We start from the raw sequence: 27,854 nt of genomic DNA, 5'->3' as shown, positions 1-27,854 counted from the left end.
CCACGGGGGATTCGGGGAACCACATGGCTCGCAGGCCCCCGGCCCCCGTATAAGGGCCCGAGGCCGCGGCCAGGCCTTCCTCAGTCCCGGGAGCTCAGCGCCACCACAGCCGCAGCCATGAAGTGCCTCCCGCTCGTCCTGGCCCTGGCCCTCGTGTGTGGCCTCCAGGCCGCCACCGTCCCCCTGACCATGGACGGCCTAGACCTGCAGAAGGTCTGAGGACGGCTGGGGGGGTGGGGCGGTGAGCTGCAGGGTGGGCGGGGGGCGGGGCCTCGGCCGTCTGAAGAGCATGGGTGGAAGCCAGGACGCTGGGACACCCCCCCAACCTGCTTCCCGTCCTCAGGGCGGCTTTCCCTCGCTTGCCCAAGGTCCAGATGGTTCCACTGAACTCGTACGACCTGTCCTTTAAAGCCGCCTGGGAACCCAAGATGTTATTTCAAGTGTGGGGGCTCCCAGAGGGGCGTCTGGTCGGTGGCGGGGGGGTCGCCCAGAGCTCACTGGCTGCCACCCCACTTAGACCGGGCCCCCGGCCGGGGCGGGAGGGAGAGCCCGTTGTGGGGCCGGGGCCGCCTCCCCGCCCCCCATGGCAGCTCAGGCCCCCTCCCCAGGTGGCTGGGATGTGGCACTCCGTGGCCATGGCGGCCAGCGACATCTCCCTCCTGGACTCGGAGACCGCCCCTCTGAGAGTGTACGTCCAGGAGCTGAGACCCACGCCCGGGGACAACCTGGAGATCATTCTGCGCAAATGGTGGGTGACCGAGGCCCCCGGGCTGGGGGCCGGCGAGGGCCTGGGCCCAGGGCGGGCAGGCGGGCAGGGTCCTGACGGGAGCTGGCTCCGTGTGGGTGGTCCCCGGTGGCCTCGGAGCCCCCGCCCAGGGCTCCGGGCCGACGGGCCGACCACACAGGGCGGCCTCAGGGCAGTGCGCAGAGAGGCCTGTGTGGAGGCCGGCCGGTCAGCTGGGGGGTTGGGGCCCTGGGGGCCTGGGCGGTTCCTGCCATGAGGGATCAGAGAGGACAACTCAAGTTCAGTGTTACCACCTTTTAGGGAGGACAACAGGTGTGTTGAGAAGAAGGTCTTAGCAGAGAAAACGGAGTGTGCGGCCAAGTTCAACATCAACTGTAAGTGTCCCCGAGGGCCGGGTGCGAGTTGCAAGGCTGGTCACAACTGTCCTTGGGTGGTGGCTGTCCTTGCAGGCGGGGACGAGGTGGGAGAGTGCCGGTCCGGTCCCACTCTCGGGGCTGCCTGGAGTGGCCAGTGGGGTGCTGACCCGTGGGCCTGGCCACGCCCGGAGCCATGAGCCTTTCAGGCCCGGTTACCCAGCCCGACCACAGAACCGGGGCAGGGAGAGCTTCCGGCCCCACGACTGCGGTCAGTGAACAGCTGAGCTCCTGGACTCTGCTGGAGTGGGGGCGGGGGAGGGTTTAAGGATCTTCTACCGAATTCTCTATCACTAACTGCAACATTTAGGGGCTTTTGTGAACTATAAAAAGCCACAAATGGAGAGCTAAGTGCTAAAATTTAAACAAAGGAGGCACAGAAACTTCTTGTGGGTTTTCGGTCGGCAAATTCGATTTTTCTCTCACGCTGAAGATGTGCTCTGGGCCACCCTGACCCTCCTCCTCTCTCTCCTTCCTTCATGCCTCACCCCCACCTCACCCCTACCTCCGGCCCCTCCCTGCCAAGCCTGAGTGCTTGGTCGGGAGCTCTCCTGCTCACAGCCCCGGGCACAGCTCCGACCGCTGTGTGCGCGTCTGACTGTTCTGTCCCCGCCACCTGACCCGTGACACGCCTGGCCTAGGGGACACACCCGGCCCTGTGCTCCCCTCTTTCCACTTCCTGCTGCCGATGGCCACGCTTGCATGTGGGCAGCACCCTGGGGGCTGCAGGACAAGGAACCACACCCGTAGGGGGCTCCCGCTGGACAGGACTTCGTCTCCCCTTTGGCTCTTCTCCTCTCCCCAGATCTGGATGAGAACGAGGTCATCGTGCTGGACACCGACTACGAGAACTACCTGTTCCTCTGCCTGGAGAACACCGACGCCCCCGGGCAGAACCTCGTGTGCCAGTGCCTGAGTACGTCACTGAGCAGGCCCGGGTCCTTCCGCGTGGGGGGGGCGCTGAGGACCCCCGGTGGGGGCCAAGTCCCCTGACATTGCCTCGGGAATCGGGGATCCAGGATCCAGGCCGAGGGGCTGGGCTTAGTGTTCCTGCCTCGGCCAGAGGATGACTGCTGAGTAGAAGCTTTGGTTGGGGGTGATGTTCCACAAAAGCACCATTAAACCTGTCAAGTTCTGAGCGGAACGCAAGCCGGTAAGATCCGGTAGCAGGAGGCTGAGACGTGGCCGCTTTGCCTGAATGAAGCACTTTGTGTGCGGTTAGAGACGCGTTCTCGGCCAGCACGTCAGCCCTGCGGGCGAGCCCCAGCCGCCCGGGGACGGGGACCCTGGCCTCGTGTCCCTGCAGGGCCCCCGGCGTCGTCCTGGGAGGGCGGGGCGGGGACCCCGGAGGGCAGGGGGGCTGAGCCCCGGAGGCCACCCCGGGGGCTGACCTCAGGACGCCAGTGTGTGCTTTCTGCTCTGGCTCCCTGGACGGGGCTCCCCGAGGCCGTCAAAGCCCCGCGGCCCAGGGACTGACCCACCGCCCCCCACAGCCAGGACCCTGAAGGCCGACGGCGAGGTCATGGAGAAGTTCGACAGAGCCCTCCAGACTCTGCCCGTGCACGTCCGCCTCTTTGACCCCACCCGGGTGGCAGGTGACCGCCTCCACACCCCGCGTCCCTGCTCTCACCCTGCATGCGGCTCACCCGTCGGGCAGCCATGAGCCCGGGGCGCGTCCGTCTCCCACGGTGGCCCCCATTCCCCGGGCCCCCGGGGGAGGGGGTGCAGAGCCCCTGGGGCGGGGTCCCCCTCCCACCCCTCTGGGCCCAGGGCTGCCTCGGCGACCTTTGACCTCTCCCCCCGGCTCTCTCTCCTCCCTCAGAGCAGTGCCGCGTCTAGGTAGGTGAGCTCCTGCCCGACCCGCCTCCTGGGGTAACGTAGCAGCCCTGCCCCCACGTCCTGGGCACGTGCACGGGTGGGGGGCGTCCCGGGGGACCCCCAGCTCCCCTCCGTCGGGCCCCGGCCCCTCTGCGGGAATGGCTGGAACCCGGCGTCTCTCCTGCTGACCTCGGGGGCCGGGCTGGCAATGCCAGTCAAGTGCCCGGCTCTGTCCTAGAGCCTCTTAGGTCCAGGCATGTGCCCCACTCTGGGACCTCGTGCTTTCTTTGGGGGTCAGGTTGTTGTTTGAAGGAGGTGGGGGGGGGAACTGGACAGGGAGGGGGTTGGGTCGTGGGTGGGTGGCATTGAAGACTGATAAGTTGCAGGCCTGGTGCTAAGGGGGATGTCCTTGGCCCCACCCGGTCCCCTGTCCCCAGCAGCACGCTGCTCTGCCTTCGTCTGTGTTCGTGACCTCATTGCTCACCTCCCACACAGGAGCAAGCAGACCTTTCCGTCCCCTCCTCCAGAAGGCAGACGTCTCCTTGTCCTCTCAAAGAGGAAGCCAGAGACCTGGTCCCGTCCCCTTCCTCCTTCCTGGTCCCTGTGCTTGGGGGCCGGGCACCTGCTCTCTGAGGATTCTAAATAAAGCCGCATGACCTCTGCTCCTCGGTGTGTCATTGGGAGTGTGTGGGGACACGGGCTCTGCTGGCACTTCTGGGGGGTGGGACCCGGGCAGCATCTGCGGGGGGCAGGTTTCTCATCAACAAAACAGGAGAACCTGCTTGTGCAAAATTTGTCAAATACGCGCAAAGTATCAGAATCGATGGGCCAGGAGGAGTCCTTAATCCTTACGGTAGTTAGGTAAAAGAAGCTAAGGGGCGCCTGGGTGGCTCAGTCGGTTAAGCGTCCGACTTCAGCTCAGGTCACGATCTCGCGGTCCGTGAGTTCGAGCCCCGCGTCGGGCTCAGGGCTGATGGCTCAGAGCCTGGAGCCTGCTTCGGATGCTGTATCTCCCTCGCTCTGCCCCTCCCCCGTTCATGCTCTGTCTCTCTCTGTCTCAAAAATAAATAAACGTTAAAAAAATTAAAAAAAAAAAGAAAAAAAAAAGAAGCTAAAATAAATGAATCTACAATCAACTCAAGTTAGAAAGCATTAAAGTGAGGAAAATCAAGGTGCCTGTGCCCCACGGTGAGGGCAGGGTGAGGCTGCACCCGTTCAGTTAGCTCACCTGTCAGAAATAGCTGGGAAAAGCCACAAACTCCAGAACAATCAATGACCACAGATCAAGAGCAATTTTATTAAAAGAATCATAAGGGACTTGGCTATTTGGTTCTAGCCTCATGTACTTGAAACCCCAAATGGATGACTTCCACAGCAAATGCAAGCGTCCAAAATCAATCGAAGAAGACCAGAGAAAAAGTAGACAGGTCCCTCCGCCAGGCAGACAGGCAGGCAGACAGACCGATAGGTGCAGAGCCCCCGCCCGCTCCCCGGCCCGGCCACCAGCATCAGGAGGGGACAGACAGGTGCTTCAGGGACAGAAGGTCAGCAGTGGGCAGCTCCATACGCCACACCTGACAGAGACTGGCAGAGACAGCACAGTGACAGAAAGCCCTACCAGGAGTAGTGCCCTTGCACGGCACCAAGGGGCTCCTCCCTGCCCCGCGTTCACAGATGGCCAGTTCACCCCTACGACCGCGCAGGGGGCAGGCACCGGGTACGCCTCCGATCCACCTGCCCGATGGGTCGGCCGGCCCGGCGTCAATGCACACAGCCACCCAGGACACCCCACGCGTCAGCACGAAGCCCCTGAATGGCATAGTCGCCCCTGGGATCTAACAGGGGGGCATCGGGGTGAATTTCACACCCAGAAGACATCTCTGAACAAACTAGGTTCAGGTAACAGAAGGCGAAGGGGAATGGCTTCTCTGTAGGTGGTGAAGTCTGTGAAAACTCCTTCCTGTAAATTCTCTAAATGGACACGGGGAGGTTTCCAGCGTCTGCCGTGACGTGCTAACTCCTGCGTGGGAAAGGACGGCCATGAGCACGTACGCAGGAACCCGTGAGAAGACACTCAGGAAGGAGCACACATCAGTGAGTTAGTGATCTACCGCGAGGAACGCAGGTGTGCAGGCAACAAATTGGTGGGCGCAGGTTTTCATGCAATTTTAAGTTTCGAACCAGTTCATATCTTAAATATTTTAAATGTAAGAGAAAAATAAAAACTGAAAGGCAGCAAGCCATAAAATGATAAACAAGCAGAAACAAATGAATCTAACTTCTATAAATTGACCATTTCAGAGAAAAATTCCCAACCTTTTTTTTTTTTTTGCCAGTGACATGTTTTTTTTATTTTTTATTTTTTTATTTTTATTTTTTTAATTTTTTTTAACGTTTATTTATTTTTGAGACAGAGAGAGACAGAGCATGAGCAGGGGAGGGGCAGAGAGAGAGAGGGAGACACAGAATCTGAAACAGGCTCCAGGCTCTGAGCTGTCAGCACAGAGCCCGACGCCGGGCTTGAACTCACAGACCGCGAGATCGTGACCTGAGCTGAAGTCGGCCGCTTAACCGACTGAGCCACCCAGGCTCCCCGCCAGTGACATGTTTTAATGCCATACAGAGATAGATCTGCCATGAGGCGTGGTCAGTTCCAATATTAGGGAACATGGACAGTGATGGAGTGAGTAGCCTCATCGAGAAATCTTAGCCGGATGCCACACTCTCTGGTCACCCCATGTTCACTGTGCTGTGTGCCCACCCGGGGGTCTCGCCCCTGCGACAGTGCCCCACTTACTCGTACTCAATCTTGTGTGGACTATATTCTAGGGAAAAAGAAATCTTAACATCAACCTAGTAGTAGCATTTGTGTTGGTGACAATATGGGTGTTCTTATCAGCTGGAATCCAATTTGAAGCAGATGGAACTTTAGGCGTGGCTTTGATCGAGGACTCATTTAGAGCGATCTGGTACCAGGGAAGGAAGGAGGGGGCTGAGGACAGCGGAGCCAACCTCTTGCCACGCACAGTCACGAGGACAAGGGACAGGGAAGGACCCATGTTGTCATTGGAATAAATGAAAAGGTCAGTGGAGCAAAGTAGACTGGCGGGAAATTTGTGAAGAAATTTAATGGAAGCTAAGAGTGGCATTTCAGCTCGAAGGAGACTTAAGTCTTCTTTAGTGAATGGCACACAGCCAGCTGGAATCTGTGTGGTGCGAGCCTCATAACGTGAGTTGGGGAGTCACCCCTCGGCTTGTGGTTTCTGGAAGAGTTTTTGCAAGGTTCATGTTACTGCTTTCTTAAATGTTTAGCAGAATTTAACAGTGAAGCCAACTGTGGTTTGAGATTTTGATGGTGGGGGAGATTTTTATCTATAAATTCAATTTCTGCAATAGATCTACGTCAATTCTGGCTAAGCATTGCTTCTCTAATAAGCTTGGATACTTTGCATCTTTCCAGGATTTATGCATTTGTCCAAGTTATCAAAATTATTTCCATGAAGTTACTCAAAATGCTCCCTTGATATTCTTCTAGAGTCCATAGGATCTGTGCTGGTGTCACATTCTTCATCCCCAATAGTGATATACGCCAGCTATCTGGGGTTTCCTGATTAGTCTGGCTGGAGGTTTATCCATTTTCCTCATCTTTTCAAAGATCAAACCTGATTTGGGTTAATTTTCTATATTGGTTTTCTGTTTTCCATGTCATCGATTTTTGCTATTAGTATCATTTCTTTCCTCTTGCTTACACTGGTTTTGACTTGTTCTCCTAGTTACTTAAGCTACAGACTTAGATTTTTAAATTGAGCATGTTGTGTGGTCTAATGCTGGAAGCCGAGATGTCCCAGCCTGAGTGGCAGGGCCCGGGCTGTGGACGGATTGGTGACTGCAGGGCGGCCCGCCGACAGTGAAGCTTCTTGTACTCCCGCTTTTAGGTAATTTGGCCTTAAAAGTACCTGGGGTATTGTCTGTTGGGGAATCGCCCTCGACAGGCCCTCTGGGAAAAGAACCATTAGGAAAGAAAATAAAGTTTTGCAAGAAATTGTGCGGCCTTACGTTTAGCCCTTGCCATTCCCCACGGAGACTCCTCCACTTACAGGAAGGATAGGCTCATGCATTTGCCAGCAAAGGCAGCCAACAAAGCAGAGACATATGGATCCGAAAGCCCCACTCCGGTAACTAAGGAGTGTTATCTATGGACACAGGTCACTCTGACCCCTAGGCCTGCTTGGCCCCCAGGAGGCATTCCAGATGATGATTGAACCTCGTCGGTTAAAGTACAGAATGGTTCATTGGTTCCTAGGTGCATTGTCTCTCTGAGAATGTATAAGGCGTGGGTTTCTAAGGCCCTCTTGGCCCCCTTCCTGGCACCTCGGACCCAGGCGAATGCTTTTGTTCTTCCAAACCACGAATGGTCCAGGGAAACAACTAAGAGGTCGTGTCCCTGTAACTGTTCCACTTGAGGTGTTGAGAGATAAATGACCTTTCGTGAAAACAGCAAAGCAAATACTTTATAAATTATAGATAAACATAGATACATAATAAAAACAATAAAAGAAATTAATCAACAAGCAAAGGGCAGGAGGGAACGTTATGACAAAACAATCATGTTATTCCTTATTGGGTGATTATACAATGGAACAATTTTAGAATTGGGTAATGTTAGAAAAACATAGATGACGTACGTTACAAGGAAATCACTAGCAAATATAATGCCACGTTTACTGCAGTAAATTGGCCAGTTCAACACACTGCTGTTGACTGTGTCCGTTTTTATTTTAGTTTTTTATTTTCCAGTTTTTTATTTTAGTTTTGTTTTATTTTCACCGACACCGTTCTTCCTTCGGGAACCCCTGGTTGCTGGAGCTGGTCTCCGGCAGTCTAATAATAAGCATCAATGCCACAAATTCCCTTCAAAGTGCTGCTTGAGCTGTGTCCACATATTCTAATAGATTTCGTTCTTGTTTTTACTTAATTCAAAATACTTTTCTGTGAAGGAGCAAATCATATCTTTTGTCTATTGAGTTCTTGGTATTTCTCTATTGATTCGTAGGAGCTCTTTACATATTAAGGAAATTAGATTTTACTTGTGCTATCAGTTAAAAGAGTTAAACATAATTTTCCTCAGTTTATCATTGCTTTTCTTGCTTGGCTAGTGGTGTCATTTTAATGTGTTTCCTCTATGTGGCTAAACTCACCGGCGTTTCCTTTTGTGGCTTCCGATCACCGTCACAGGGCTTCGATCATCTTCAGAGAGGCTTTTCATATTCTAAAGTTGAATTCCTGAATGTTCAATATTTCATCTTTTGTGCTCAACATCACTCCTCATCAGGGAAATACAAATCAAAACCACACTGAGATATCACCTCACACAGAGTGGCTAAAATGAACAAATCAAAAGACTATAGACGCTGGAGAAGATGTGGAGAAACGGGGACCCTCTTGCACTGTTGGTAGGAATGCAAACTGGTGCAGCCACTCTGCAAAACAGTGTGGAGGTTCCTCAAAAAATTAAAAATAGATCTACCCTATGACCCAGCAATAGCACTGCTAAGAATTTACCCAAGGGATACAGGAGTGCTGATGCAAAGGGGCACTTGTACCCCAATGTTTATAGCAACACTTTCAACAATAGCCAAATTATGGAAAGACCCTAAGTGTCCATCAGCTGATGAATGGATAAAGAAATTATGGTTTACATACACAATGGAATACTACGTGGCAATGAGAAAGAATGAAATCTGGCCTTTTGTAGCAACGTAGATGGAACTGGAAGGTATTATGCTAAGTGAAATAAGTCAGGCAGAGAAAGACAGACACCATGTGTTTTCACCCTTATGTGGATCCTGAGAAACTTAACAGAAGACCATGGGGGAGGGGAAGGGGGAAAAAGTTTCAGAGAGGGAGAGAGCCCAACCATAAGAGACTCTTAAAAACTGAGAATAAACTGAGGGTTGCTGGGGGGTGGGGGGGGAGGGGAAAGTGGGTTATGGGCATTGAGGAGGGCACCTGTTGGGATGAGCACTGGGTGTTGTATGGAAACCAATTTGACAATAAATTTCATATTAAAAAATATTTCATCTTTTCTCCATCAAGAATTCATTGGCTTTAATTCATGAGTGAGCACCCAAACAGTATTTTCCAACCATCCACCCTGTTCTCCCGAAACCGTCTATAACTACTGAGTTCTCCCACATTCGTGATTCTCATGTGTATTTTGGTCTGTTCAGAGGCTTCTCATCCATTCTCCCGGGCTGTCCACGTGCCAGAACCCCAGTGGTTTTGTTCTGTTTGCTTCCTTTTGGAAGCACAGCTGACCCACCACATGACGTTAGGTTCAGGTCAGGTGCACAACATCGCGATTCAGCATCTCTGCACGTTGTCCTGTGCTCACCACGAGCGTGGCCACCATCTATCACCATACACACGATTGCAACCTCACTATGTCCCCCATGCGTCCCCCATGCTTCGCCTATCATCCCCGTGACTTATTCATTCCGTAACTGGGAGCCTGTGCCTCCCACCCCCCTTCACGCATTTCGGGCACGGCTCCCTCTCCTCTGGCAGAAAACACTTTTCTAGAAAATTGTCTGTTTCATCCAACTTTTCATTTATCCCGTGAAGTTAAATAAAAATTTCCCTTCCAACGGTTCTTTACTTTTTTCTCCTTTTGTGGTTGTTTCCCATATTTGATGTATTTTTTTTTCTTTTTCCTTTTTATCTTGAGTAAGGCACCTAATGGCTTCCCCATTTTATCGATATTTTTCAAGAACCACCACTTGACCAAGTAATGGTTTTTCTATTTTCTTTACGTTTCTTTATTATTTATTTATTATTTTGAGAGAAAGAGAGAGAGGAAGAGAGCGCAAGTGGGGGAGGGGCAGAGAGAGGGAGAGAGAGAATCCCAAGCAGGCTCTGTGCTATCAGCACAGACACCTCCCCTCCCATTTTCCTATTTGCTAATTCAGTAATTTCTGCTTTTATGTTTGCAGACATGTAAATGTTATCTTCTTTATCCTTCATTATGGTTACGTTGTTTTCACCCCTAATTTTTGAGTGGTATAGCTAACCAATTCCTTTTCATTCTTTTCATTTATTAACATCATCTTTAGGACAATAGATTTTCCCAGATCCCTCAGAATCTGACGTGCTACGTGTTCATTTTTATTTTCTAAATACTCTGCAATTTTCTCTCTCACTCAAGAGTTGCCCTCCAATCTCTATGTTCTTGCTGTAAAAAGAACCATTGACTAGTCTAGCTCATAATCCAATTTTGGAGGGGAAAATCGCATTTTGATCATCCTAAAACATGAAGGGTCCCCTGGTTTGTCCTCTGGGTACCAAGCGTATCTGGGTAAGTGGAGAAAGCCTGGGAATAACAGGGACCAGTTTAGGACTCTGAGTCCTACTTTGACTCTCTCCTTGTAAATGTTTATCAGCACCAGCTGAAAGCCCTAATTACCACTTGCAGCCCTGAGACTGAATTGGTGTTCACCTCCCTCCTGCCCTACTCAGTTGATCGGATCCAGCTGTCAGGGTTACTGGGAAGTCTCAGAAGGGGCCAAAAATGGAGCCAGCAAGACACAAAGACCCATTATGAGGAAGTGCCCGAGGACTCTGCAGAATCTGGCAGGTGTTGGGCTCACTCTGGGTTCAGGCGGATGGCCCCACACCGGGTCTAGGAGGGCCCTGCGAGCTGGAAGTGATGTTTGTTCCAGAACCTGCTTCTGGCTGACCTCAACAGCCCTGGACTCTAGGCCAGCCTTGGCCACTAACTGTGGGTAAATATAGGTCAGGCACTTGGCACATTAGATCTCGTTCTTGACATCTGCAGAGGAAGCTGGCTGGGAGGTGTCAAAAGTGACAAAGGACACGAAAGCACCTTGGGAAGTTGGAGGAATTGTGAGAATGAGAAGCTCAATGTCCTGTCCAATAGGAGTTAAGGAAGCCATTCGTCCATTTTTCTACCATCCATCTATCCGCTTACCATCCAACCATCTATCCACCATCAATCTATCCATCCACCGTCATCCATCCATCCACCACCCATCTATCCACCACCCATCCACCATCCATCCATCCATCCATCCATTTATTTACCATCCATCCACTAACCATCAATCCATCCATCCATCCATCCATCCATTTATTTACCATCCATCCACTAACCATCAATCCATCCATCCATCCATCCATTTATTTACCATCCATCCACTAACCATCCATCCATCCATCCATCCATCCATTTATTTACCATCCATCCACTAACCATCAATCCATCCATCCATCCATCCATCCATTTATTTACCATCCATCCACTAACCATCAATCCATCCATCCATCCATCCATCCATTTATTTACCATCCATCCACTAACCATCAATCCATCCATCCATCCATCCATTTATTTACCATCCATCCACTAACCATCCATCCATCCATCCATCCATCCATTTATTTACCATCCATCCACTAACCATCAATCCATCCATCCATCCATCCATCCATTTATTTACCATCCATCCACTAACCATCAATCCATCCATCCATCCATCCATCCATTTATTTACCATCCATCCACTAACCATCAATCCATCCATCCATCCATCCATCCATCCATTTATTTACCATCCATCCACTAACCATCCATCCATCCATCCATCCATTTATTTACCATCCATCCACTAACCATCAATCCATCCATCCATCCATCCATCCATTTATTTACCATCCATCCACTAACCATCAATCCATCCATCCATCCATCCACCATTTATCCATCCACCATCCATCCATCCACCATCCATCTAACCATCCACCATCAATCCATCCATCCATCCATCCATCCATCCACCATTTATCCATCCACCATCCATCCATCTGTTTAACATCCATCACTCCTTTTCTCAAACACCATTTACAGTGCTGTGTGACCTGTTTTTGGAATCTTTGCTATCTCAACACTACCTCAGTAGAGCCCCTTAAACAGTCAACCCTGGGATAAATACTACGGAGGTTTCCTGTGTAGAGTACAGGTAACTTTCAAAATGCAGAAACAATTGTTTCTGCTACACAAATATGGATTAATTAGTGTTATTGGTGGCGTAACAGATATACATATCAAGCAAGGCTGACAGATTCAGCTGGTAAAGAAACAATGAGCCCTTTTTAGATTCAGAAATTGTATTACTTACACAGACAGCAAAAGCAAGATCAGAAAGGGTGCCAGGTCCCAGGTCCCTGCCCCTCCCTGCCCACCGCGTCCCCATGTCCACCTTCCTCTCTGGAGTTGGTCAACTTGCTGGCCATGCACTCGTCCACCTGGGCCCAGGGACCCGAGCCCCCCTCTCTGCCTACCTGAATTCCCACTCCCATGACACCCTCCACCCCACCCCCAGACCCGCAGAGGGAGCGAAGGTGAGCTGACTGCCCGTGCTTCAGGGGCACCTAGAACCTGCCTGAGGGGTGGCTTTGGGAGGGGGCAGGGTCCTCTGTGCACTCTGTATGCCACTAGCCTGCCCAAACATCTGGGACTGCAGCCTTTGCCCCCAGAATGATGACCTGTGAGCCCAGGTGGCCACACAGGAGCGAGGTGGCTGTGGGGTCCTCATGGAGCACAACAGAGCACACGGCCATGTCCGGCCCAAGGGCACGCAAGCTCAGAACAACGGTGTGAACTGGGCATCACACAGGGAGGGGACCAGGAATGTGACAAGGTGGGCCCCTTGTGCTCGACAGTCAGCCACCCACGGGCATGATGTCTACAGACCCAGGGGCCGGCATAGGGATCTCTGGCCATTGGTGGAGCCCCGGGGCCCACCTTCCAGGACACAGCTGTCCTCAGTGCCGACTCTGACCTGTTGTTGCCCAAGATTGCGACCTGGGAAGTGTTCCTGATGCTGGCGACCAGCCTGGACCCACGCCCCAGACCTACCCCTCTGGGGCCTACCAGGAACCGTCCAGGCCTCAGGGACACAGGGACCTTCCTGTTTGGACTGGAGTGGGGGAGTCAGTGGCACTGGAAGAGGGCCTCAGGCTGTCCTGGAAGATGATGTCCTCGGGACCTTGAGGATAAGCCACGGGGCATTCGGGGAACCGCATGGCCGGGGTCCCAGAGGTCCTGACTTGCAGGCCCCCGGCCCCCGTATAAGGGCCCGAGCCCGCGGCCTGGCCTTCCTCAGTCCCGGGAGCTCAGCACCACCCGAGCCGCAGCCATGAAGTGTCTCCTGCTCGCCCTGGGCCTGGCCCTCGTGTGTGGCCTCCAGGCCGCTACCGTCCCCTCCGCCATGGAGGACCTGGATATAAGACAGGTGTGGGCGTGTGGGGTGGGTGCTGGGGGGCCTACAGAGGGCAGGAAGGCCTGACTGCAGAAATCTAAGGGAAGACCAGATGAGGCATAGAGCTAGGCCAGGCCTTTGTCCCCCCAAATGCTGGCTCCGACCACCTGCCTGTTTCCCTCTCACTCCCGGGCGGAGTCACCCATGACTCTGCCACACTCCGAAAAGGAGCTCACCCAGGACAGCACTGGGGAGAGAGGGCAGCTATTGCAAATATGCAAGAACCCCTTGGGGTGCTGGCACACGGTAGGAGGGCCTCAGATGTGCCCTGAGTCCTGACACACCACAATCGCGATCCCACTCGAGAAACCCCGGAGTGTAGGGGACAAACCAGCAGGCGGGTCAGAAGGAGAGCCCGCTGTGGGGCCGGGGCCGCCTCCCCGCCCCCCATGGCAGCTCAGGCCCCCTCCCCAGGTGGCTGGGATGTGGCACTCCGTGGCCATGGCGGCCAGCGACATCTCCCTCCTGGACTCGGAGACGGCCCCTCTGAGAGTGTACGTCCAGGAGCTGAGACCCACGCCCGGGGACAACCTGGAGATCATTCTGCACAAATGGTGGGTGACCGAGGCCCCCGGGCTGGGGGCCGGCGAGGGCCTGGGCCCAGGGCAGGTGGGCGGGCAGGGTCCTGACGGGAGCTGGTTCCGTGTGGGGGGTTCCCGGTGGCCTCAGAGGCCCAGCCTATGGCTCTGGGCCTATCACACAGGGCGGCCACAGGTCAGTGAGCAGAGAGGCCCGTGTGGAGGCCGCCGGTCAGCTGGGGCTGGGGCCCTGGGGGCCTGGGCGGTTCCTGCCACGAGCCCTGTCTGCCCTGGAGAGAGGGCCGGGGACCCAAGGAATTCTCACTGTGATCGGTGATGAGATCCTTAGAGGCGCTGTGACCAATCCCCCGCAAACGGGGTCAGTTCTGAGCTAGCCCCGCCCCCCACCCCCAGCAGCTTTCTGGGCTGGCTTCATCTACCCCATTGTCACCTTGTCCGAGTCACCTGCTCAAGGCCACAGGGCCACTCACATTTGGGCCAACACCTCATGGCCTTGCTCACAGCCGGCCCAGGGCTGGGTGTCCTCAGGGTCTGTGGATGCTTCCTGGAGCCCAGCTCCTGTCCCTCCACTGGGGTTCGGAGGTGACCCCCACCGCTCTGGCTTTTCAGGGAAAACCACGCATGCATCGAGGGGAACATCATGGCCCAGAAGACCGAGGACCCAGCCGTGTTCACGGTCGACTGTAAGTGCCCCCACCCCGTGCCCGTGGGGCCACCCCCTGGTCAGCCCCCCTTAGGTGCCCGTGGACAGAGTGCTCCCTCCCGCTCTGAGCCCCCCACCCCCGACCCCCGCCACGTCCTGACGGCAGGGAAGAGTCAGACGGGTGTGTGGTCTGCCCTGAACGCCAGGCCCGGCTTCTCTTACCCTACATCGCAAAGGGCACTCCCAGGGAGGGGGGGTAGATGAGGCCTGGGGACCAGCCCCCCGCCTCTGGGGCTCAGTCTCCTCCAGGCCCCTTGGCTCCCTGCTCAGGTAGGAAGGCGGCGGAGAGGCATCTGGTTCCCTGCAAACCCGGGCAGGTTCGGTCCTCGCAGGGAACGCCTGAGGGCAGGCCTGTGGCAACTTCCTTGCTCAGGGACCAGTGGCCTGTGGCTCCTTAAAAATACCCAAATAAACCAGATCGGTGGGCAAACACCCTGTGGATTTGCCGGTCAATCCTGGAACCTGCTTCTGGAACCTTCTGGGCCTAACTCCAGCCTTTCTGCCCAGGCCCTGTCTCCTGGGCCTAGCGGCCTCATCCGGGGCGGGACCCGGGCCCACCCCCTAGCTTCCAGCCCTCCTCTGCCACCAAGGACGGCCACCGGGCACCCACCCCAGCACCTCCCATTCTTAAGCTATGAGCAGGCTTTCCAGCAGGACCTCGGGTCATCCTGGGAAGGTGGCGGGAGCCTCCGAAGAGCTGGGCAGTGCCCGGCAGGGACACTGCTGTCCTGCTCCGAGCCCTGCCAGGCCCACGGCCCCACAGACTTGGGGTCCCCACACGCTCCCGTTGGCTCCCCACCTTTGAAAAACAGACATCACGGCCCTACCCACCGCGATATTTCTCCATTTCCTTCTGCCCATTGATGTCCACGTAGAGCCGCGACTCCAGTGGGGCTCCGGTTCTGGATTATTTTGTCATCGCTCACAGAACCTGGGCACCTGTCACAGGAATTGGGGGGGGGGGGTCACCTGGGTCTTAGCGCCTGAGCGTGTGCACGAATATCCGAAAGGATGAAGGGCACAGCCAGAAGTGGGGACGAGCCTTGGGCCAAGCAGGGCAGAAAATCCCAGAAGGGCTTTGCTGCCGTGCGGATTTTGAAAGACCTGCCCACGGTCTCGGCCCAAGTGCAGGGGGTGCCGGTCCGGCACAGCCAGGGCCGCTCGGAGGGCCCCCCGCGGGGTCCCTGCCAGGGGTGGGCCGTGGAAACGCACGGCAGGTGAAGGGGAGGCCCGAGGTGGCGAGGGGGGTCGTGGGCCGGATCTCAGGTCTCTGTTCTGGCCTCTTCTCCAGACCAGGGGGAAAGAAAGATCTCCGTGCTGGACACTGACTACACCCACTACATGTTTTTCTGCATGGAGGTCCCAGCGCCCGGCACAGAGAACGGCATGATGTGCCAGTACCTGGGTGCGTAGCCGCCCCGGGGCCACCCTCCAAGGCGTGGCTCGTGAGCACCCCGGGGGCCCCGGTGGGAGGAAGGGAGCAGGGCTGCCTCCTGGCCTCCATGGCTCACGTTAGCAAAGGTCCTGGGGTGTGATCCGATGTGGAGTCATCCACACGGGGAACCCTACCATTGTTCTCCGGTGCTCTCTCCCAGGGCTCCCGAGGGGACCGTGGGCGCTGGGCCAGCAGGACGCTCCCTGGCCAGTTGACTCACGGTGTCCTGATGCGGCAGGACAGCTGACGGCCCGGGGGCTGTGGGCCCTCTTGTCCTGTGTCCATGCAGACCCCTCGGTGCTGTCCTGGGACTGGGCCGGGGGAGGGGCAGGGACGCTGGAGGGCAGGGGGCTGAGCCCCAGAGGCCACCCCGGGAGCTGACCTCAGGACGCCAGTGTGTCCTTCCTGCACTTGCTCTCTGGACGGGGGGGGGGGGGGGGGGGGGACCTCGGGCTCCCCAGTGTCATCAAGCCCCGCGGCCTAGGGACTGACCCACTGCCCCCCCCCATGCCCCCCCAGCCAGGACCCTGAAGGCCGACAACGAGGTCATGGAGAAATTCGACAGAGCCCTCCAGACTCTGCCCGTGCACATCCGGATCATCCTGGACCTGACCCAGGGGAAGGGTTAGCTCTGCCCTCGGTCGCCCCCTCCTGGGCTTGCTGTCCCAGCTCTGGGACCCATCGGTGGTTCTGTAGAAATCAGGACAGCGTCATCCTTCATCATTGGTCCCCATTCCCGGGTTGGGGAGGGGGTGCAGAGCCCCTGAGGCAGGGTCCCCCTCCCACCCCTCTGGGCCCAGGGCTGCCCCGGCGACCTGTGACCTCTCTCCCCGACTCTCTCTCCTCCCGCAGAGCAGTGCCGCGTCTAGGTAGGTGAGCTCCTGCCCGACCCGCCTCCTGGGGTAACGTAGCAGCCCTGCCCCCACGTCCTGGGCACGTGCACGGGTGGGGGGCGTCCCGGGGGACCCCCAGCTTCCCTCCGTTGGGCCCCGGCCCCTCTGCGGGAATGGCTGGAACCCGGAGTCTCTCCTGCTGACCGCGAGGGCCGGGCTGGCTGTGTGTCCACTCTCTCGAATGGCCTTTGTGGGATGTCGTTCCTGTGTCCCGGTCGAGCCCCCACGCGGACGTCCCCATGGGCTCTTCTGGGCAAGGGCGTGGGGTGACCAGCACTCAGCCTGAGGTGGAGAGGCCGTCCCTCACCCCCAGGCTGGGAGGGGCCGGCGAGGGTCCGACAGGCTCCCCGGGAATCACAGGGGAGCCCTGGTCCGTTTCAGGGCTCAGAGAGGATGACACCCCTTCCAGCCCCGTCGGGGACTCAGGAGGGACCGGACCTGCCGGACCTGTTCGTCCAGCCCCCAGGCTCCTGGGGGGGGGGCCCAGCCTGGGGACTCCTGCTCTGAGCCCCTCCCCCTCTAGCAATAAAGAAATAAAGCAGGGAACAGTCTGCCTGGGTCTTTCCTGGCCTTGTGCGTGTGGGGATGGGGGGGGTCCTCGCGGGGTGTTAGACGCGATGTCCCGTTGCCACGTGTGGCGTCTCTGGTCACACGACCGTGGAAGCTGAGGGGGCAGTGCAGCTGGGGTTCTAACTGCTCCGTTACTTTCCTGACACAGAAACGTCTCAGGGGTCTCCTTGGGGCCTCTTGCCCTCCCGCCAGCCTGAAGGTCGGGGATGGGGGGCGGTGGGAGCTCCAGGGCCGAGAGGGCACGAGGCCTGCGGTGTGGACGACAGGCCCACAGACACCAGCATCAAAGAGCAGAGCCCCCCCCCCGTTAGGGCTCTGGGGTCCCCCAGGGAGCCACTGCAGAGGGGACCTGCCCCCCTCCCCCGCCCCGGACAAAAACGGGAACAGGAAATGGGCCGGCCTGTGGTCACCCTGAGCCCCTGCCTGGGGGCTGAATGTAGGCCTTCCTTCCACCGTCACCAAGGCCCTGGAAGGCAGCCACTCCCGTCCACACCGAGGGAGGGTGTCCCAGCAGCAACTAGCCTTCAGGTCCACACAGCCCGGTCAGAGGGGGACCTGGACGTTGACCCAGACCGTGTGACTCCAGCCCAGCCCCGAACTCGACACAAAGCCCCATCTGAGGGCAACACCGGGTTCGGGCCCGGAGACACCACTGATGGGATCCGGCCCACCCGGGGCGGGTGGAAAGGAAGTGAGCTCGCTTCTGGGGGCGCCGGGCACGGAACCCGTGTGCCACACGCGTCCGCGGTCACCAGGGCCACGTGCTGGCGAGGCGTGGGTGCTGGAGTCAAGAGGGCAGCGCAGGCCAGCCCGCCCGGCCCCTGCCGTCCATTCCGAGTCTGGTCTCGTCCGTAAGTGGAGACGGCTCAAGGAACAAATGCAGGGAGTGGGAGGTAGGACACGGGGGAGGACAGCTCCTGCACCCTGAGCTCGGCTGCACACCCCACGTGGTGGTGTGGCCCCGCTGCCGTGACCACAACTCTGACACCCCTCGGGCCTCAGGCCCCAACCTCAGGGCCGGCTGCCCCTCCCGCCGGGCCCCTCCGGCCACCGCCATGGTTACCTGGAAGCCAGCAAAGTAAGCACCACGATCACGAGCCCTGAAAATAACATAAACTCCAAAAAGAGAGCCCTGGAAGGCTGGCGAGCAGGGCGGTCTGGTCTGGGACCCGGGGATCCGAGGACAGCGCAGTGGCAGCTAGTTCTGGGTCCCCCCCAGGACAGAAGGCAGCCCAGGGTGGCCCACTGCCCACCTGGATCAAACCGGGGTCCCCCCACGACACCAGGCTAGCCCAGTGCCTGTGGCCAGAAGGACCAACGGGGGGCCCTCCAACCGCGAGCCGCCGGGACGGACTCCCCTTCCTCGGGACACCGGGCCTGAGACGACCCTCCCCTGGGGAGCCGGGCCGTGGCCTTGAGCTGGAGAATCGCTCCTGCCCCTCAGGCAGCGCCGGCAGGACCACGGGAGCCCCACGCCAGCCACGCCGGCAAAGGCATGCTGTGAACGTCAGACCGGCGGGACTGCGAGCTGCCCCCAAACCGGAAGCTGCCGCCGCTGCTGCTGCTGGGACACTTTCAACAGGACCCGGAGTCTCCGACAGAAGAGGCAGAGTGACCGGGGAGCGGCCGGAGGTCACCCGGCACAGGGGACACCAGGAGCATCACAGCCTGAGGGAGAAGACGACGAGAGGGCGCCCCACGGACATTCGCGGGACGGCGGACATTCCCGCTACCGCAGCACCAACCACACCTCCTCGGGCAAAGGAAACTGCTCTGATGACAGGTCCCTGAGCACGAGGCCACCCGCTCACCGGACACATGGCAGTCCCGACGGACGCGCCACACAGCACGGCTGCAAAACGCCCCCAGCGAAGGCTGACAGGCCTGAAAGGGGGACGGACAGACAGACACCCCAGGCTCCGAGCCGGGGGCTTGCACCTGCCCCGAGTGGCCGAGGGATGCGGGAGGCCGGGGGCGGTAAGTGCGGGAATTGGAGCCACGCGGTCAGCCACGGGTGGGTACAAACCCGCTTACACAGAGCGCGGCCCCAACGGCCGCAGAGCCGGACGGCTCTCACCCCTGACGTCCAGACCCCGGGACGCCCCCCCTGCAGACGCCAGGCGAACTCCCCGTGGGCCCCGCGGGCTCTGAAGGCCCGGCTACCGAACGCGGGTTGGGCGGGGGGGCAGGAAGTCTCCAGAGCAGCTCACAGAACTCAGAGAAACACTAAGAAAGGGCCACCAGGACAGAGCGCACTCACATGGCCTGACCCTGGGACCGGGGGCGCCTGGGGGGCTCGGTCGGTTCAGCGTCCCACTCTTGGTTTCTGCTCAGGTCGTGATCTCATGGCTCAAGAGCTGCACGGTGCGGAGCCTTCTTGGGGTTCTCCGTCCCCCCCCCCGCCCCTCCCCTGCTTGCGTGTGCGTGCACGCGCTGTCTCTGTCTCATAAATAATAAATAAATAAATAAAATCTGTGATGGAGACAAACAGACAAATTACATGTAAAGAAGCACAAAGAGAACGATGGCAGCATTTGTAGGAGGGAGAGATTCGTGCTGGGGACTGGGCGTTCGTGTGCGTTATTAGGTCAAGGGATGTCCCTTCCATTCCTGTTTTGCTGAAAGGTTTTACTTCATTGTCCTGGGCTGTCCTGTCCTCCTGTGCTGTCCTGCCCTGCCCTGTCTCGGCCTGTGCCGGGCTGTGTTTTTGAGCCAGAGTTGCCGGTAAACTGTAAGCAGTGTGATTTCTGCATAAGCTAAGCTGACCAAATCGTCTTTCTTCTTTAGCCTGTTGAGGTTACAAATGGCACCGGTGTGCAGTTTGCAGTGTCAGAAGGTCCTCACGGTTGCCGGAGGTAAAAACCGATTTCGTTCCGATGCTCTGTCCGCTGCTGGGTGCGACATTCTGCCCTTTAGCCGAGGGCGTTTTGCACTTACTTCCGGGGGAGGCTGCCGCTCCCTGTCTTGCTGTGACACAGAGGTTGAACGGGTCCGTGGGACGGGCTGGGAGTACCCTGCCTCCCGTTCTGGGTTTGGACCCTGTACTCGAACACGTCAGAGGAGAGCAGGGCGGTGAGGCGGTTGGAGCTGGTGATGTCGCGGCAAACACTTAGATCACTGCTACGATGGGCTTGATAACTGTGGAGGGTCCCCACTCTCTTCGGGCGCGTTTCCTGGTGGGCGCTCCCCGGCCTCCCAGCCTCCCGGCCTCGGTCTCTGCCTCCTCCACACCTGTGGCCCTTTCACCCGGCTGTTCTGTGCAGTGTCTCTCCTCGTCCTTGACTGAGCTCAGCAAGGACCTTGGGGGTCCACGTTGTTGAGTCTGGGAGGGGCCTGACCCCCGGCCTCTGCGCAGGGCACTCAGAACACCTTCACCCATTTCTTCTCCCGGGGGTTCCGCTGTGCTGTCCTGTCCCCACGTCGGGGCCTCAGAGGCATTCGATCGCTCCGTCCACCAGTGGCTCTGTCTGTGCTGTGGGTCCTGGGCGTGCCTGTGCCGGCACCTGCTCCCAGGCGGCAGCCGCCCTCCCCCCGCCCAAAGCAGGTCTGGCGCTCTGCTCTCTGCTCTAAGACCATGCCTGGCAAAACTCAGACTCACCCTCGTGGTGCCACGCTGCCCGCTGGTCCCACTGACGCCCAGCTGGAGGGACAGGTCCTGGGGAAACAGGGCGGGGCATCAACTCGCGTGAAAGCCCACTGCTCCTCCCTGGCCCCAAGAGTTCATCCTAAGAAAAGTAATGTCCTGCTTCTGCCGTCACAGGCCTGCCCTCCGGCCACTTCTAAAGACCTCAGGGTCCCGACAGGAGGGCAAGGGCCTGGGGCCAGTCCCCTCCCATGTCCCACTCACTGGGGCAGCGATCTGGGAAAGTTGGATGCCGGGGCCTGGGTCTCCCCTCAGACTGGACAACGCCAACCGCCTGAGGCCAGCGATCACTTTTTTTTCCTTTTGTGTGTGTGTGTGTGTGTGTGTTTTAAGTTTATTTATTTTTGAGAGACAGACAGAGCATGAGCGGGGGAGGGGCAGAGAGAGAGGGAGACACAGAATCCGAAGCGGGCTCCAGGCTCTGAGCAAGCGGTCAGCACAGAGCCTGATGTGGGGCTCGAACCCATGGACCGTGAGATCATGACCCGAGCCGAAGTCGGACGCTCAACCGACTGAGCCCCCCAGGCGCCCCTCTTTGTGTTTTTTTAAATAGCGTTCTGAGGAGTATTCTGGAAATTACGACCAGGTGCGTCCTGAACAGCACGCTTTGCAGCACCATATTGGCAGGGACGCGGCAGAATCTCCGAGAACGCGAGAGGGATGTCACCCGAGGAGGGCGGGGCCAGCGCTTCCCAAACTCACCAGAAAACGGGACATCTGCTTTCTGCAGGCTGACACCCCCACGACCCTGTTCTGGAAGCCAAGTACGGCCTCGCATCTCGCAGCTGGGTCACCGTGGACACCGGTCGAAGCTGCTGGAGCTAGTAGCCGGGGCCACCGTCGCAAAGGACCCCCCGCTGGTGGGGACTGCTAACCACAGAGGACCACTCTCCCAGCTCCCAGGCCCGAAGTCCAGTCAAGGGGTGGGCAGGGCTGTGCTCCCTCCGAAGTCTGCAGGGGAGGCTCCTGGCCTCTTCCAGCTTCTGGAGCTGCTGGGTGTCCCAGCATCCCTTGTCTTGTAGACACATCCCTCCCAAGTTCTGGCTTCGTGGCCACAGGCCTTCTCCCCGGGTCCCCTCTCTGCCCCTGTTTTCTCTTAAAAGGACATGAGACAGTAGCCCCTACTCCCACGTGTGCCTCATCCATAGAAATCACATCTGTAGAGTCCCTGTTTCCAAATAAAGTCACATTTGGACGTGCGTTTTGGGGGACACCATCCAACCCAGTGCATTCCCTGCTGCTCCCCAGAAAAGAGGAAAACGCTGAACCCCGGAGGCTGTCACGGGGACTGCAGGGAGGGCGTGGGGAGGGCCCGGAAGGGTCACGGTGCCTGGCACACGCCCCACAGAGGTGCTGCTGGACGCCCACCTCATCCGGACCATTCCAGATCCTCCACCGACAGGCAGCAAGAATGTCCACCCCACCCCGCCTGGCTTCAAGGCCACTCCTCAGAGTTTCCACAGACACCCCCACGTCCGGGGTCAGAGCCTCCCCCGGGAGCGGCAGCCACACTGAAGCCGGCCACCTGCCAGGGAGGATCGTGGACACCGAGAGGCAGGTCCGCACCAGCTGCCACAAGAGGGCCACACCGGCCTGATGGCCTGAGCCACCGCCTCTCCCGCCCTTAGAACCAGAGCCCCGTGGCCCGGAACCTACAATCTCTCTGCAGGGTGGGCTCTTTCCTGGCACAGTGACATGCAGGGACATGTGGCCTTTCCAGGAAAGAGAGCAGAGCCCTGGGCCTCCACCCGAGCTGCTGCTGCTGCCTGTGGGTCACCCGGATGGCCCCCACCTGTGGGGGAGGTGCTCTCCAGACGCCCCATCGGGAGAGGGCACAGGGCAGGTGGCTGTCCCCCTCCGCGCTCCTCCTCCATCCCATGCCCGCCTCCCGGGGACGGGCAGGTTGACCGTCTGAACGTCAGGTGGTGGCCTCTCACCCCCTTGGCTCAGCGCACGGGGCTCGCGCGTCCCCCTGTGGGTGCTGGTTTGCAACCTGATCGGCGGGACACGTTCTTCTGTAACCGCTCGACTCCCCTCCACGCCCACACACCTGGAGCTCCCGGGCACGAGGGGCCACAGGAAGTGCTTCGGGCGACTTCAGAGGTGCGGCCTGGCAGACCCGTGGGCTTCCTGAGGGCACGTACCCATGGACACCCCTCGTGCTGCCCCCACGCGCGCCCCACCCTGAGAGGGACCTAGCCCGTGGGCTGGGTGACCCTGCCGATCATCGCGGTCCCCGACCACTCCTGTGACTCGGCAGACCGCCCACTGCCGGCCAGGCCCGTCCTCGGACCCCGCCTGAACCCGCGGCACCTTCCCCTTCCTGCAGGCCGTGGGGTGACCGGGAGGAGAACCCATCCTCCCAAGGCCGTGGCCGTGGGTCGTGGAGTCGCTGATGCCCCAGGAGAGAGAATGGAACCGAAGGAGAAAGACCTGGGAGGCCTGACCAGCCGGGCACGTGGGGGCACCGGGAGGTGCTGGGCGCCTGCAGGAGGAGAGGGGGTGAAGGGGTGACGTCTGGTCCTCGTGTGGGACAGACAGCCACCCGCAGGCACGATGTCCCGGACCCTGGGGCTGGCGTGGGGCCCTCCGGCCATTGGCTGGGCTCCGGGGCACAGCCCCCAGGACACAGCTGTCCCCAGTGCTGACTCTGACCTGTTGTTGTCAAAGATCGTGACCCAGGAAGCGTTCCCGATACTGGCGACCAGCCTGGACCCACACCCCGGGCCCTGCCCCCTCGGGGGCCTACCAGGAACCGTCCAGGGACACAGGGAACGTCCCGTTCCCGCTCGCTCCGCAGGAAGAAGGCCTCCCCTTGTGCGGGTGGAGGAAGCCCCCTGAGGGCCTGGGGATGAGCCACGGGGGATTCGGGGAACCACATGGCTCGCAGGCCCCCGGCCCCCGTATAAGGGCCCGAGGCCGCGGCCAGGCCTTCCTCAGTCCCGGGAGCTCAGCGCCACCACAGCCGCAGCCATGAAGTGCCTCCCGCTCGTCCTGGCCCTGGCCCTCGTGTGTGGCCTCCAGGCCGCCACCGTCCCCCTGACCATGGACGGCCTAGACCTGCAGAAGGTCTGAGGACGGCTGGGGGGGTGGGGCGGTGAGCTGCAGGGTGGGCGGGGGGCGGGGCCTCGGCCGTCTGAAGAGCGTGGGTGGAAGCCGGGACGCTGGGACACCCCCCCAACCTGCTTCCCGTCCTCAGGGCGGCTTTCCCTCGCTTGCCCAAGGTCCAGATGGTTCCACTGAACTCGTACGACCTGTCCTTTAAAGCCGCCTGGGAACCCAAGATGTTATTTCAAGTGTGGGGGCTCCCAGAGGGGCGTCTGGTCGGTGGCGGGGGGGTCGCCCAGAGCTCACTGGCTGCCACCCACTTAGACCGGGCCCCCGGCCGGGGCGGGAGGGAGAGCCCGTTGTGGGGCCGGGGACACCTCCCCGCCCCCGATGGCAGCTCAGTCCCCCTCCCCAGGTGGCTGGGTCGTGGCACTCCGTGGCCATGGCGGCCAGCGACATCTCCCTCCTGGACTCGGAGACCGCCCCTCTGAGAGTGTACGTCCAGGAGCTGAGACCCACGCCCGGGGACAACCTGGAGATCATTCTGCGCAAATGGTGGGTGACCGAGGCCCCCGGGCTGGGGGCCGGCGAGGGCCTGGGCCCAGGGCAGGCAGGCTGGCAGGGTCCTGACGGGAGCTGGCTCCGTGTGGGTGGTCCCCGGTGGCCTCGGAGGCCCCGCCCAGGGCTCCGGGCCGACGGGCCGACCACACAGGGCGGCCGCAGGGCAGTGCGCAGAGAGGCCCGCGTGGAGGCCGGCCGGTCAGCTGGGGGCTGGGGCCCTGGGGGCCTGGGCGGTTCCTGCCACAAGCCCTGTCCACCCTGGAGAGGTTGTGGGGGTACGGGAGAGAGCTGGGTCAGTGTGGGGGGGCAGAGAGGAGGACACAAACCCCACAATTGTCTGCTGACTGCTGGGGCGAGGGCACTCCCACCCCCGCTCCCTCTGGCTCCCTCCGCCCTCTCATGGGGTGGCCCTGTCCCACCGGGTCACCTGCCGAGTGCCGCCCAGGCCTCCCAGAGCCGGGCTTCTGCTCCCCACCCACAGCTGGGCTCTGTCACGGTAAGGTCTGTGCAGGCGGCCCGCAGACACGGCCTTCTTTCAGGGAGCACGGCAGGTGTGTGCAGAAGAAGGTCTGGGCAGAAAAAACCGAGCTCCCTGCTGAGTTCAAGATCAGCTGTAAGTGCCGGGCCCCCGGCCCACCCTGGACACCCCCGCTGGCGGCTCCCGGGCAGCACGGCGGGGCCCGTGCTCCGGCCCCAGGGTGCTGACAAGAGCGACACGGTCCTCAGTGCCAGCTCTCACTGCCCTTCCCGCCTTCAGGGCCGTGGGCAGGTCCCTGCTGGGCCTCTCTGATCCCCACGGCCATGAGACCCAGCTCGCTGTCTGTGGGCCGGGCCTGGGAGGCACCCGCACCCGGCTGTCCTCTGCAACGCCTCCCAGGCCGCCTGCGCCAGGACATCTCCCGCTTCCCACGGGTCAGGGCGCCCCATGACGCCCGGCCTGCCCCCTGGTTCCTGCACTCCTAGACCCCCGTTGGGTCATTCCCTCCTGTGCTCGCTCCCCCATTCCTCACCAGGTCCAGAATGAGAAGGCCCTGTGGGAGGGGCCCCCTCCTCCACGGCCGTCCCCACTGGGCAGCCTGGGCTGCGTCCCACTTTGCCCCCCTAGGCCAGCCCTCCAGCCTGGCTTCGTGCCACGGCTGCCGACTGGCCCCAGGGGCTCCAGCACAGAGCTGCGTGGGTGGGGGTGTGGCACCGAGCTGTGCAGCTGGCAGTCCCCACGGCCCCCGAGGGCCACCGTCACCTCCGGCCCATAATCATCCCCACCCCCCGTTTCCATGCATCCCACGGCTCCGCCCCTCTTCTCCGAGGTGCCCCATTCATTCAAGATCAGCGTGGAACCCCACTTCTTAACCTCTCTGGGTCCCAGGACACAGGGGTGGGGGGTCCGGGGTTGAGTGCTGAGTGAGCCCATCTAGCAGGAGGCACAGCATTTCTGGCGGGGGGTCCACAGTTAGCAGCCAGGGCCTCGCAGCCCCCTGTGCCCTGTGGGGGTGCAGGAGAAGCCCCCCACCCCGGCCTTGCCATGAGGCCGCCCTGAGGAGACCCATGCTCTCCCTCCTGCTGGAGGGAAGACCCGGGACTCTCTCTCCCCAGATCTGGATGAGAACGAGCTCATCGTGCTGGACACCGACTACGAGAACTACCTGTTCCTCTGCCTGGAGAACACCGACGCCCCCGGGCAGAACCTCGTGTGCCAGTGCCTGAGTACGTCACTGAGCAGGCCCGGGTCCCCCTGCGTGTGTGGGGGCGGGGGCTGAGGACCCCCGGTGGGGACCAAGTCCCCTGACATTGCCTCGGGAATCGGGGATCCAGGATCCAGGCCGAGGGGCTGGGCTTAGTGTTCCTGCCTCGGCCAGAGGATGACTGCTGAGTAGAAGCTTTGGTTGGGGGTGATGTTCCACAAAAGCACCATTAAACCTGTCAAGTTCTGAGCGGAACGCAAGCCGGTAAGATCCGGTAGCAGGAGGCTGAGACGTGGCCGCTTTGCCTGAATGAAGCACTTTGTGTGCGGTTAGAGACGCGTTCTCGGCCAGCACGTCAGCCCTGCGGGCGAGCCCCAGCCGCCCGGGGACGGGGACCCTGGCCTCGTGTCCCTGCAGGGCCCCCGGCGCCGTCCTGGGAGGGCGGGGCGGGGACCCCGGAGGGCAGGGGGGCTGAGCCCCGGAGGCCACCCCGGGGGCTGACCTCAGGACGCCAGTGTGTGCTTTCTGCTCTGGCTCCCTGGACGGGGCTCCCCAAGGCCGTCAAAGCCCCGCGGCCCAGGGACTGACCCACCGCCCCCCACAGCCAGGACCCTGAAGGCCAACGACGAGGTCATGGAGAAGTTCGACAGAGCCCTCCAGACTCTGCCCGTGCACGTCCGCCTCTTTGACCCCACCCGGGTGGCAGGTGACCGCCTCCACACCCCGCGTCCCTGCTCTCACCCTGCGTGCGGCTCACCCGTCGGACAGCCATGAGCCCGGGGCGCGTCTGTCTCCCACGGTGGCCCCCATTCCCCGGGCCCCCGGGGGAGGGGGTGCAGAGCCCCTGGGGCGGGGTCCCCCTCCCACCCCTCTGGGCCCAGGGCTGCCCCGGCGACCTGTGACCTCTCCCCCCGGCTCTCTCTCCTCCCACAGAGCAGTGCCGCGTCTAGGTAGGTGAGCTCCTGCCCGACCCGCCTCCTGGGGTAACGTAGCAGCCCTGCCCCCACGTCCTGGGCACGTGCACGGGTGGGGGGCGTCCCGGGGGACCCCCAGCTCCCCTCTGTCGGGCCCCGGCCCCTCTGCGGGAATGGCTGGAACCCGGAGTCTCTCCTGCTGACCGTGAGGGCCGGGCTGGCTGTGTGTCCACTCTCTCGAATGGCCTTTGTGGGATGTCGTTCCTGTGTCCCGGTCGAGCCCCCATGCAGACGTCCCCATGGGCTCTTCTGGGCAAGGGCGTGGGGTGACCAGCACTCAGCCTGAGGTGGAGAGGCCGTCCCTCACCCCCAGGCTGGGAGGGGCCGGCGAGGGTCCGACAGGCTCCCCGGGAATCACAGGGGAGCCCTGGTCCGTTTCAGGGCCCAGAGAGGATGACACCCCTTCCAGCCCCGTCGGGACTCAGGAGGGACCGGACCTGTCGAACCTGTTCGTCCAGCCCCCAGGCTCCTGGGGGGGGGGGGCCCAGCCTGG

At 59.8% G+C, this 27,854-nt stretch overlaps 2 protein-coding genes across 3 annotated transcripts; both read left to right on the top strand.

The window, feature by feature from the left end:
• Positions 1-117: 117 nt before the first annotated feature.
• On the top strand, positions 118-27,816 carry LOC122204875 (beta-lactoglobulin-1). 2 transcript variants are annotated; one of them, XM_042912665.1, is made up of 7 exons: positions 118-213; positions 609-748; positions 1,046-1,119; positions 1,964-2,074; positions 2,652-2,753; positions 16,843-16,859; positions 27,743-27,816. In XM_042912665.1, exons 1-6 carry the CDS (start codon positions 118-120, stop codon positions 16,857-16,859), a joined length of 540 nt encoding a protein of 179 aa, XP_042768599.1. In that variant the 3' UTR covers positions 27,743-27,816. The 2 variants fall into 2 exon arrangements, 1 of the variants encoding a protein (XP_042768599.1); XR_006195822.1 differs by lacking the exons at positions 118-213; positions 609-748; positions 1,046-1,119; ... (1 more) ...; positions 16,843-16,859; positions 27,743-27,816 and adding an exon at positions 2,305-2,375 and having other exon boundaries at positions 2,652-2,737.
• LOC122204874 (beta-lactoglobulin-3) lies at positions 24,070-27,824 on the top strand. The gene is made up of 7 exons (XM_042912664.1): positions 24,070-24,165; positions 24,560-24,699; positions 25,245-25,318; positions 26,299-26,409; positions 26,992-27,093; positions 27,321-27,337; positions 27,743-27,824. Exons 1-6 carry the CDS (start codon positions 24,070-24,072, stop codon positions 27,335-27,337), a joined length of 540 nt encoding a protein of 179 aa, XP_042768598.1. The 3' UTR covers positions 27,743-27,824.
• Positions 27,825-27,854: the final 30 nt, after the last annotated feature.

The sequence above is a fragment of the Panthera leo genome, chromosome D4 (assembly GCF_018350215.1).
Source record: "Panthera leo isolate Ple1 chromosome D4, P.leo_Ple1_pat1.1, whole genome shotgun sequence".
NCBI classification, from domain to species: Eukaryota; Metazoa; Chordata; class Mammalia; order Carnivora; family Felidae; genus Panthera; species Panthera leo.
Note: the sequence above shows the minus strand (reverse complement) of the source record. Positions and strands in the feature narration are given on the sequence as shown.

Excerpts from the sequence above, each read along its gene's own strand:
- LOC122204874 (XM_042912664.1), top strand. The coding sequence starts at position 24,070 with ATGAAGTGCCTCCCGCTCGTCCTGGCCCTGGCCCTCGTGTGTGGCCTC. Across the intron at positions 24,166-24,559 it reads ACGGCCTAGACCTGCAGAAG|GTGGCTGGGTCGTGGCACTC; the intron begins GTCTGAGGACGG and ends CCCCCTCCCCAG. Across the intron at positions 24,700-25,244 it reads GAGATCATTCTGCGCAAATG|GGAGCACGGCAGGTGTGTGC; the intron begins GTGGGTGACCGA and ends GCCTTCTTTCAG.
- LOC122204875 (XM_042912665.1), top strand. The coding sequence starts at position 118 with ATGAAGTGCCTCCCGCTCGTCCTGGCCCTGGCCCTCGTGTGTGGCCTC. Across the intron at positions 749-1,045 it reads GAGATCATTCTGCGCAAATG|GGAGGACAACAGGTGTGTTG; the intron begins GTGGGTGACCGA and ends ACCACCTTTTAG. Across the intron at positions 2,075-2,651 it reads CCTCGTGTGCCAGTGCCTGA|CCAGGACCCTGAAGGCCGAC; the intron begins GTACGTCACTGA and ends CGCCCCCCACAG.